At 37.0% G+C, this 12,384-nt stretch overlaps 1 protein-coding gene across 2 annotated transcripts in view; it reads left to right on the top strand.

Annotated features, from left to right (window-relative positions):
• Positions 1–12,384, top strand: part of Col4a5 (collagen type IV alpha 5 chain) — a 211,133-nt gene that overhangs the window by 66,147 nt on the left and 132,602 nt on the right. For both annotated transcript variants that reach the window (XM_026789363.1, XM_026789364.1), the window contains exons 2-3: positions 2,295–2,354; positions 6,476–6,565. In XM_026789363.1, the coding sequence (XP_026645164.1) occupies positions 2,295–2,354; positions 6,476–6,565 (150 nt within the window). The remainder of the gene's footprint in view (positions 1–2,294; positions 2,355–6,475; positions 6,566–12,384) is intronic.

Here is a 12,384-nt window from a genome sequence, read left to right as displayed (position 1 = left end):
AGGTGTTATGACTGTTGACAGTATGCACAGTCTAACCCAGGTGTTATGACTGTTGACAGTATGCACAGTCTAACCCAGGTGTTATGACTGTTGACTATTCTTTTCTCAAGAATTTGTGAATGTGTGGTTTCTAAATTTCATAAATTCATAGTTTAGAATCAATAATTCATCTTTGCATAAGCCAGAATTAGGTATCTTGTGTTAGCTTCTGTTCCTAAACTTACTGTTTTGTATGAGTTTATTTATATTTATATTTTTGTGCCTAACAAGTTTTCTTGTCTTCAATCGTAACACTTCTCATTTGAAGGATGATTAAGCCTATATGAAACTCTTAGAGTTAAAATGTAGTTAACATGTAATCCCGAAAACAGTGTATTCTAAGTACCCGTGTATATTAGTAATGATTGTATAACTAATATGCCTTATATTATTATGATAAATACAATGGCCAAAAGCAACTTGCAGAGGAGTGGGTTTATGTTGATTTCATGACCCAATCACTGCCAATCATTGAGGGAAGTCCGAACAGGAACTCAAGGCAGGAACCTGGAGGCAGGAACTGAATTAGAAGCCACGGAGGAGCGCTGCTTACTAGCTTGTTCTTGTGGCTTGTTCAGCCTGCTTTCCTATACAACTCATGAGCACCTGCTGTGGGTGGCACTTTTCACAGTGGGCTGGGCCCTCCCAAATCAATCATTATGAAAAAATAATTCTCCATAGGGTTTCCTTCAGTGGTTATTTTCTCAGTTTCGAGTTCCCCCTTTCCAAATGATTCTTGCCTGCATCAAGTTGACCAAAAGCTATCTGGCACACAACAGATTTAAGTTGAAGTATCAGAGTACACTTTTACTGGAGCACACTCTTGCGGTGTGAGGTATGCTTCTATCATTACACCATTTTAGCTTTCTTTTAGAATCAAGAAAACAGGTTTCAACAGGATGCTGTCTTCTAGTTTGAGCAGTAGTCAGTTGATAAGGGTTTCGGGAGGTTCTTCAGGAATGACTAGAAAAAGGAAAACTTGGAAGACAAGACAGGAGGCTGGCTTACTTGTTAAACCATGGGCTATGAAGATGGAACAGTGATTAACAGTGTTTTATATTTTTCTTTTACAAATGTTTTCAGTAGTTGGTTTGACAAAATGTGTTCTGCTTTCTTATACATCAACACTGTGTTGTCTGTATATATTATTCCAATTATTATTAGTTTTTCTAAGCATTTCAGCTTGACAGTAATATAACACAAAGTTCTGGATGTTAGATGTCACTCTTTTCCCATTCTCTATATGTTTTTATATTAGAGAAATATATTTCTCTGGCTTCAGGACATCACTCCCTAGTGTAGTTAAATTTAATTGTTAGTAATGATTCAGAGAATCTAGACTTTGTGGTAAACTCGGAAAGGTTAAAAAATTGAGCTATTATTGATGAAAAAGCAGGAGCAAGCGGAAAAAAGGAGGTAAAATACAGCATTACATGTTTTATGATCCTTGTGTGATTACTTACGAATGCCAGGAAACAAGCTGACTTCAAGTGGTAGATAGTCTTGGCTAGTTTCCAAGGTCATTTGCTGATACAAATTGCGAAGTAATTTGTTACCACTGATCTTAGGATAAAAAGTAAGGTGCTCCTACAGCCTGGACAAGGACAAACCATATCAACCAGAATGTTATATGAATTTTCTTTTCATTTTAGCATATTTATTATTTTTTATTTTAGCATATTTAAAAAAGATATTCAGCTGGGCATTGCTGTGCTCACATTTAGTCCTGTCACTCAGTAGGCAGAGGTAGTGGAATCTCTGTGAGTTCAAGACGAGCCTGGTCTACACATTAAGTTCCAGGGTGGCCAGGGCTATGTAGAGAGACCATGTCTCAAAAAGAAGAAAATAAAAAGATAGTTCTTGACAAGTAAAGGAGATGGCTATTAAACCCAGCAACTTGATTGTATTCCTGAAACTTACATAGTATCAACTTCATGTTAATTTTTTTATCACCACACTCATGCTACAACATGCATGCACCCACCCCCACATACAAATGAATGTAAAATGTAAAAGATATTTATTAGCTTAAAATTATAGAACTTTCATTTGATCATTGTTAAAAAGGAAGTTGAAAGGGAAGTGCATATAACAAAAGCTTGAATATATATAAAATGCCATTGCCATTTGTATATATCCTTTCAGATTTTTCCCTTGTATTGAGTCTACAAGTCTGAATTGCTGAATTCAGTTAAGTTCTAAGTCATATTTGCTTTCAAGTTTGTATTCAATGATTTCTCCTTCTTCTCCTGTAGGCCTGCCACGGATGTTCTCCTGGATCAAAATGTGACTGCAGTGGTATAAAGGGGGAAAAGGTATGTTCTAATTAAAACAATCAAATCCTGTTTATGAATGGATTTAGGCTTTTGTCAGCACACAAATCAATGCAATGAATTCTACTGCATTACAGGGGAACTCACAAAGATGAGACTGTGTGTAGGATCAGCACACGTCCTCCATAAGACACCGGTTAAGAAATATTTTAGGCTTCGTACATGGAAGTTCTGTTAAATTTTAGTTTTTTTCTTTGTTTTTTGGTTTGTTTTTGCTGGGAATTGTATCCAGGGCTTTGCACAAGATAAGCAAACAGTCTCCAACTGTGACACATCCCTGGTTCCTAAAAGTAAAAACCACAGACAATAACAAAACCCACAATAGCTATTGCACATTGACCCAAAAATCTTAGGGGGCAGCAGGGGAAAGGACAAGTAAATGAGAAGAAAACAGGGAGTAGGAATTGGGAAGAATCAACAAAATGAAATATAGATGAAAATCCTTTTTAGAAAGCTTTTACTTTACCAGTGAATTGGGTTTGTTTTGTTTTAAAATAGAGTCTCTTTGTGTAGTCCAAGCTGGCTCGGAGCTCACTAAGTGGGTCAGGATAACCTTGAATTCACAAATAACAAGGCTCTGCCTCCCAAGTCCTGAGACTGAAGGTGTGAGGCATCATACCCAGCCTTACAGGGATTTTTAAAAATTTAACAATAATAGTAAGAAGAAATCCTAGCTCTTAGTCCAGTCCGAATATGCCTCAGATGACATTTAACTTGAGGTTTTTTTTTTATTCCAGCCTTGTATGTCAGTAACGGATATCAAAATTAGAAATTTAAAATAGGATAATGAATTGCAGAATTGTACTAGCAGACAGAGAGAGATCTTCCATTATTACTCTTCCTTCTTCGTAACTCAATAAACTTCTTTAAATGAGTAAAATGACTGGATATTGCTAATTATATCTGAGGAAGAGTTAGAGACCGTATCTTTAGTGAACACCCCAGTTAGTTATACAAGTATTCATTAGCATAATAAGAGGTGTTAAAGGTCCTGGTGGCTAGAAGTTCATTTATTTATTTTATTGAATCTTATTTTCAAGTCCCATTCTGCCCTGTAACACACTGTCTCCTAACAGAACAGCTATTAAGAGTTGCTGAATGCTGTTCTACATAACACTTATGTGGGGAACATGTTTAAGGGAGTAGCTTTGCAACAAAAATTCTTTCTATAGTGTCAAAATATTAAAAGGGGTTCATTTGGGATCATAAGGGAAGGGAGAAAGTGAAAGGGATCATCTTTTGAAAGAAAAGAAGCATATAGTGAATTTCCATGTATGTAGTTATTACTGCTTAGTTCTCTCAGTCTGCAAGATGAAGGATGGCTAAGTGCTTACAAAGCCTCATAGTCACCGTTAATCAGTCAATTAACCTTTTTAAACTGGTGAGCTGGGTTGTGCTCTGTGGTAGAGTGCTTGGCTTGTGTTTGTGAAGCTGGAGGTTTGATATCACTGCACGAAAAATGAATTAGACTGTCACAAAATGGTTTCCTTTTGTATAATTTGCCAAAATCTGAATTTTTACCTTTTTCTGGATTTGAATTAAAAATATTTGCTAAAAATTTTGTGTAACCCATTAAGGAAGTTCATTTATTGAATAGATTGTTACCTGAATATTTGTTCTATTGGACACTAAGAATCCAAAGTTGAAGAAGCCATGATGGTTTCCATGCAGGGCTAAAGGAGAAGGTGGTGTCCAGCATAATATCTGACCGAAGCAGATGAGCAGATGTGGTAGAAAGACAATGGGTGTTCTATATATCAAGTTTACATTAGGAAAAATTAGAAAACTTCTCTTTGTCATGAATTCACACATAAATGGGAATAACAACTTTACTTTGTCTTGTCATGGAGAGTTGATGTGGGAGTGTCATATATCAATCTGTTGATTTCATTGGTTAAGTAATAAAGAAACTGCTTGGCTGGCCCTCATAGGTTAAAACATAGGTGGGAGGAGTAAACAGAACAGAATGCTGGGAGGAAGAGGAAGTGAGCTCAGACTCAACAGCTTTCCTCTCAGGGGCAGATGCCTCAGAGAGACGCCATGCTCCCCTTTCCTGGGCGGACGCGGGGATAGCTCTGCTCTCTGAGACACATGTGATGAAGCTCCAACCCAGGATGGATGTAGGCTAGAATCTCCCTGGTAAGCCACCTTGTGGTCTACAGCAGATTATTAGAGATGGGCTGGTCCAGGTGCGAGAGTTAGCCTAGAAGAGGCTAGATAGAAATGGGCCAAGCAGTGATTAAAAGAATACAGTGTCCGTGTAATTATTTTGGGGCATAAGCTAGCCAGGTGGCTGGGGTGCTGGGGACACAGCCCCGCCGCTTATATTACTACAGAGAGTGGCAAGTGAAGTAAAACTTGGAAGGAGTTTAAAGAATCTGGCAAAGGAAAAACACTCAAGCAAACTATTTTTACAGTCATTGAGCTTGAAGTGCCAGTGGAAATCCTTAAGATTTGCTAATAAGAACTTACCTTTACTATTTTCGACTTCCCAGGGAAAGAGAGAAGTCAATGGCACAGTCTAGAGTAATACTAATATTTAAAAGATAACAAAGGGTGAAAAATACTACTTGACAAGGAATTTTTAAAACTCCAAACATGGGCATTCAGGATAAGTCAGGATTATTTTTACTTTTTGATTTTTTTAAAAATGTTTTACAGTTTGACTTTCAGAAATAGGCATACCATTTCATGTTTAGTCTATGAATGTGTGAAAATTATAGTGAAATCTATAATGGTTTAAAAGGAGTAAATGAATACCTAGGAAGCAAAGGTAGGCACACAACTACCTTTAACGTTTCTTATTATTCATTTTATAAATTAGGTGGAAAACCCTACATTTAGCTCATTCTTGCACAGGAAATATATATATATATATATATACATATACATATACATGTATATGTATATATATATATATACTTTAGCAAATATTCTACCTTTGAAAGTCTCAGAATTGCTCTTCTAATTCTTTTTGCTACTATATATTATCTGCTTTTCTTGAGTCCTGTGATAATGTGAGGGAATTTCAGGATATAACATTAAAAAGGTATAATATCCTAATTGATACAAACATAATTAAGTCATCCTCCCTTAAAAATTTTGCTTGTGCATACATATACATATATGTATATAACAAAAATCATTAGAGAAAAAGAGCCTATCAATTTGAGAGTGGAGGGTATGAGAGGCTTGAAAGGTGGGCACCAGATAGAAGTTGGAGGGAAAAAAGGGAAGGGTATTAATGATGTAATTCAATTTCAATTAAAAATGCATATCATTTTTAAAAATTAATTTTTAAATTTGTGTTTGTGTATGTGCACACATGCATGTCACAGTGTCTGAGTGGAGGTCAGATGACAACTTTCAGGAGTTGTCTTTCTTTCGACTCTATGGCTCTTGGGGATTGAACTCAGTCAGATCATTAGTCCTGGTGGCAGGTGCCTTTACCTGCCTAGCCACCCTGCTAGCCAGCATCCTCTATTTTCAGTCTTTGCTTTATTCTTCTTTATACCTGTACCCAGATAGCACTTTTGCTTTGAAAATATCCATTGCTGTGCACATGGCGTACTCGGTGCTTTTGCCAGAGCTGTTTTCTAAATACCAGCTGAAATCCAAACATGCAGCTGTTTTGTACTTAGGGAAACAGACTGAATCTAGATTTTTTTCCTTCTTATTTTTCTATCTGAGTGGAATGTTTGATCAGAGTTTTAGTCCTAGTTCTGCTAGTAACAGACCATTCAATAATCTGAGATAATATAGCTCTTAAAATGGTGAAAATCTTATTTTTCCTTCTTCTTTATAATTGAGTTGAGGTTAAAACTCTTGCTATTATATCCTCACTTTATGTCTGATACTGTTTAATTCTTCAAGTAGTAAAGAGATTACATTTACTATATATTATATACATTTTGGATGATTTATGTTTTTCTGCTCACATCTTCTGGATTTGTCCATATTAGTAGATACTGTGGACATATAGTATCAGTATATTATGTTACATTCATATGACAGTCATTTGAACTTTCTGAAATTCAGCCATGCTTGTATTTAAAAGTTCACAAATGACTTTCCTTTACATTCTTTTATATGTTCAATTATAGGGAGAACGAGGATTTCCAGGTTTGGAAGGCCATCCAGGTCTGCCAGGATTTCCAGGTCCAGAAGGACCTCCAGGACCTCGGGGACTAAAGGTATTTGTTTCCATAGCAACCAACCACCATAAATGTCAAACAAACTGCCAGTCCAACTAAAAGCTCACTGAATTGTAATAAGAAATTACTGCTTAAACCGAACAGCAGAATTAAAGAGACAATTGTTTTCTGTACACTTTCTATATCATAGAATTTGTTTTGTGAATGTTTTTAATCGAAATAGATTGCATTTCTTTTTCTCTTGTTTTTCCTCCCTCAAGCTCCTCCCATAGCTCCACGTTCCAAAGTTGATGGCCACTTTTCTTTATTATTGTTACATATGCATACATATGTATGTCTGTGTATGTGCATACAAACATACATGCAACCTACTGAATCTGTTTCTGTTATTTCTATGTATATGGTTTCAGGACTGACCACTCTCACCGAACAGCGAACAGGGGGGTTCATCCCTGGGAGAGGCCAGTAGTTCTTTGTAAAGGACTGGGACCCCATAAAATTGTCCCATACTGATATTATGGCAGTCTTGACTGTTTCACAGCAAACTTCTTGGTATTCTGGCTCCTAGACTCTTTCCATCCCCTCTTCTGTGATGTCCCATGAGCCATAGATGCAGGAATGGTGATGTAGGGCTGGGCTCCCCACAATACACTAATTTCCTCCCTTGATCCCTCTGACCAGTTGAAGTTTTCTATGATGTGCCCCATTTGCTGTGGTGAGATGCTCTTTGGGGGAATAGTGGTAGCCACACTTATTCAGGAAGGGTGGCTCTTCACCTTAGTGAGGGCTTTTGTTTGTTTGTTTTTGTAATTTGGACATTACTACCAAATTCAGATTGTTTTTTGAATACGTTATTTGTTGTATATGGCCTTTAGAATTGTTACATTAAACTTCTCTTGGGAAGAGGCAAATAAACTTCTTCTCACCCCAGGTGGGCACCAATAACAGACCAAAGTAGGATTTAGCCAAATTCCAAGTTGCTGACAATGACTTTATTGGGTTTGCTAACTGATCATGAGTAAGGGATTGCTTATAAAAGTGTGGGTAACTCTAAAAAAGATGTGTCGTGGATAATGATCTCCTAGAGGCTGCTGTTGACTACCACTTTGAACCAGCCTCCCAACTTTCTGTGTACTCTACCATCTCCCTAGATCAATTATAGCTGCTGGGTGGGGAGGGTCAATACCTGGACTCTATCTATCAGAATGTTAAAGCTCTGTTATCACTATCATAAACCATGTAGGTTAGTTAGGCTTCTCTAGAGGAACAGAAAAAATCTCTCTCTCTCTCTCTCTCTCTCTCTCTCTCTCTCTCTCACACACACACACACACACACACACACACACACACCCTCGTGAGTAAGGGTAGCATCTTTATGTGTATGTTAAGATGGGGTAGTAGGAAAGATAACAGTGAGTCTTGAGACTGAGAGAAGTATCTTTTAGTTTATAGTGGCTCTTTTGATTCAGTGTGTAGAAATATGAGCAGCGGAGCTGCGTCCCCAGCACCCCGGCCGCCTGCTAGCTTATGCTCCAAAATAATTACATGGACACTGTATTCTTTTAAACACTGCTTGGCCCATTATATCTAGCCTCTTCTCGGCTAACTCTCACACCTGGACTAGACCATTTCTAATAAGGTGTGTAGCACCCCAAGGTGCGCTTACCGGGAAGATTCTAGCCTATGTCCATCCTGGGTTGGAGCTTCATCGCGAGTGCCTCAGAGAGCAGAGCTATCACGTCTACCCGGGAGAGAGGAGCATGGCGTCTCTCTGAGCTCACTTCCTCTTCCTCCCAGCATTCTGTTCTGTTTACTCCTCCCACCTATGTTTTAACCTATCAGGGCCAAGCAGTTTCTTTATTGCTTAACCAATGAAATCAACAGATTGATATATGACACTCCCACATCATTAGTGCTCTTTTCTATCTGTATTAGATAGAGTGATGTATGGAAAGCCAGCTATATCCAGTTGCCCAAAAAGCAAAATTTGACTTAATGACATTTTCCTTCTAGCTTTATTATTGCATATAATGAAGCTGTAGCATATCATTAGAGGAGTAAGAAAATCAAATGGATATCACCAGGTAGTTTTTCAAAATGGAGGAAACTTAAGTGCATGGAGACTTTTTATATATATTTAGTTATACCAGAAGTTAGATGTTGAGAGAATGATGGCGTGATTGTGAGGAGGTAGTTTTGTGGGATTCAGCAGTAAGTGGGACCTGTGCTGAAATTCACTGGATAGAACGTGAACACTAAGGAAATACCAAGCCTTGAAATGACTGTATAGAATTTTGTAGATGGGCCATTCAACTGAGTTTCCTAGGATTTACTCTTTTTGCATCAATAAGCATGAATCTTTAAGATAAATTATGAGGAGTTCCTGGATCACTGGACACGGATACACACACACACACACACACACACACACACACACACACACACAAACACACAAAAAAATCTTGCCTGCATATGTATGCACCTGTGATTTTTTTTACAGATCTCATCAGATCACCATTTGTCAGCTATATATAATTTACCTTTGATTCAGGATCAAAAAAGAAGCTACATTTCCATCCAGCTTTATCGCCATTACTGTGAAACGTTCCCCTTTGTCAGTATGGTAGGAGGGTGATCTGTCAGTGTACTTTCAGCTTGCGTTTCTCTTTTTATGAGGAAGAATATGCTTCTCACAGATAGAGGTGTCATTTGTTTTTTCTACGACTTATATACTCATAACATTTGCTCTTTTTTTCCGGTGGAGTTTTGGTAATTTCCTATTTTGCCGAGCTATTTGTTAGTAAGATTATTTCTGTGCACATACTGTGAGTTGCATTATTTTCTCCTTTGTCCTTGGTTTTGCTGGGTATGTGCATGAAAGCATATACATTTGTAAGTCTCTGTTTCTCAAAGATCCTTTTATTAAGTCATATATATGGACTTTTAGCTGAACAAATCTTGAACACTTTAAGGTTATATATACCTTACTTCTCAAAGATTTTCTTTCAGTATGTCAATTTATTTTTTACCCGTGGGACCCATCCTGGTATCTTTTTCTCCACTCATTTCCAATGCCATCATCGTTATACAGGAGTCATCCCTGATTTGTCGTTTTATTTATCATGATTTCAATTGCGTGAAGCCAGCCACTGTCTGAAAATAATAAGCCGAAAAGTTATTAAAATTAATGATTTATTAGTTTTAAAGAACTTATTCAAATATACTGCTACACTTGTTTCATATTATTCTTAGTTATTGTTAAGTTCTTACAATGTCTATACATTTTGCTATATCTGTGTTTTGGTTTGTTGCTGTGTTCTGTGACTCTCTCGTACACTGAGTTTAATTTCAAATTTTATTTGTTTCTCTTAGTGTGCCCATGTCTGTCCCTGTGTGTGTGTTTGTGGGTGGGTGGGTAGAGGGGGCTCACAGTTCAAAACATTTTAGTGAAGGCCCTTTGCAGACAGCATGGGTGTTGAGCTCACTAAGATGGAAGCTTTTAAGAGGGTGGCTCTGGTAACCATCTTGAGTGCTGACCTCAGCAAGATTGTAGCCAACATGAGTCATATTTTCAAGGTCCATTTTGTTCTCTGTCTCCTTGCTTCTAGATGGCCACAATTTAATATCAATATCTCCAGATTGAGGCAATACACTCTACATGCAAAGAAAAACACCATAATCATTTAGCTTCCAGTCTTGGGTAAGGGGGAAATAAAGCAAAGGAAAGGAAAGAAATGAAAGGAGAAGAAAAGGGTACTGGAGAGACGACTTGGTGGTTAAGAGCACTATTCTTCAGGGGAACTGTTTTCAATTCCGAACACCTACATGGCAGCTCACAACTGTTTATATATTCAAGATCAAAAACCTTCTCAAAGACATACATTTAGGAAAAGCAACGAGAAAATAAACATAAGTAAAAGCCAGGTGATTGTGGTGCACACCTTTAATCAAAGCACTTGGGGGCAGATACAGGCTGATCTCTGGGAGTTCAAGGCCAGCCTGGTGGCGGGCAGGGAAGGTGTCATATTTCAGAACATATCAATAACTGCACTTAGCATACAGTCAACTCTCTTTTTCACTTTATTTCATTTTTATTTGAGACAGTGCTTTCAGTTGTATAGGACTTAGTTTAATTTCAAATTCTTAAAGATTTTTTTTATAATTTATTTACCTTTATTTTATGTGCAATGATGTGAATGTGTCAGATTACCCTGTGTACATGGAAAAAATAAACAGTATACATAAGTTTGGGTACTTCCCAGTTTCAGGTACCTATGTGGGATCTTATAAATTATCCTCTTTGGATAAAGAGTGGCTTCTGTATACCAAATTCATATGAACTTCCTTTCCGATAATCTTCCAGTATTCAATTTCTTCAAATCTAAGACTCAAACTATTTTAATAATTGAAACTTATGCTCCACTTTCATATCTGACTGGTGGAGGGTCCACTCACTTCTTTCCTTTTACAGTTCTTTATCTTCGAAGATATTGCTAAGTTTTTTCCATATAAACTTTACAGCTGCCATCTAAATCTATTTTCATTGTATAAAATTTCTAACAAAAATTTGTGGTTTACTTTTGAAATGTTGAATTCCTTTATTTAACAACATGGAATTTCTTTTTTTACTTATTTGTCTGTGAACTTCACAAGTGTTTTAAACTTTTCCTCTTATAAATCTTGTGCATTTTCTTGTTAAATTCGCTACAAAATACTTTGTTTTGCCCTGTATAGGTGGGATATTTTCTCCTATTAAGTCTCCTAAAGTGGTCCTATAACAAGGCTGTTGAGTTTTTAATGTTAGCTTTTTATATAATTGTAAACTCATCATACTGTTATAGTAGTTTAAATACCTTCGTTTTCAGTCATAGAGTCATATCATTTGCAAATCGTGGCTTTATCTCCTCCATTGTAAAATGTTCTCCTTTTGAATGTAGTGCTAGGGATTGAGCTCAGGGCCTTGCAGGTTTTAGGCAAATGCCCTATCCAGGTGTAACCTCAGCTCCATTCTTTCCCACTCTTTCTTGTTTTGTTTTAAAATAGTCTTACTCTGTGGTCTACCTGTCCTGGAACTCTGTATGTAGATAATGCTGGCCTCAAACTTGTGGCCATTTTCTTGCATTAGGCTCTTGAGTATTGAGATGATAGATGTCCTCCATAACTTCTAGCTTTCCAATTTTCTTTCCCAAAATTATTCCTCTGCTTTAACCTTGCTGCTTGATCTAACTGGTGCAATGTTGAAGGATTCTTGTCTTATTTCTGCCCACAGTAAGCAGGCATAAAATATTTATTGAACAAGAGGTCTTCTAGTTATTTTAACTGGGAATCGGAATTCATTTAATCTTCTTGTAACTGCGTCTGCTTTGGAATGAGTATATCATTAAACTTTTAAAAAGGAGAATATTTCATGGATACTTATGGCCTTTTCATTAAGAATATCCATATCTTTGCTGCCAAAACCTGTAGATATGCTACTTTACATCAAATATTAGTTTTTCTTTATTAAAAATTTAAAAGAAAATCCTTAACAAAAATTCACTAAGGTTAGATTTAAAAATGTCAGTGATACAGGCATGACTTGAAATGGTTAGGGAGTATTTGCCAGGAGTAGAGAGCAGAATCTGGAAGAGCGAGTTCATGATTGTTAAGTTCTGCCAGTAGAAGGTGCTTTCTGAAATAAATGAAAAGATAAAAGCAGAAATTCAAGAACAGCACGTACAACTGCAGCTTAAATATGCCATAGAAATCGTCAAATTTTTTTTTGTTTATTTTTTTTATTAAGAAAGAAAAAAAAATTTTCCGCCTCCTCCCAGCCTCCCACTCCTCCCACTCTCCCCCCTCCCAACCTCCCCCCCTCC

This window comes from Microtus ochrogaster, unplaced genomic scaffold (genome assembly GCF_000317375.1).
Source record: "Microtus ochrogaster isolate Prairie Vole_2 unplaced genomic scaffold, MicOch1.0 UNK17, whole genome shotgun sequence".
Lineage (NCBI taxonomy): Eukaryota > Metazoa > Chordata > Mammalia > Rodentia > Cricetidae > Microtus > Microtus ochrogaster.
The sequence above is the reverse complement of the archived record's forward strand: the minus strand, read 5'-3'. Positions and strand labels throughout refer to the sequence as shown.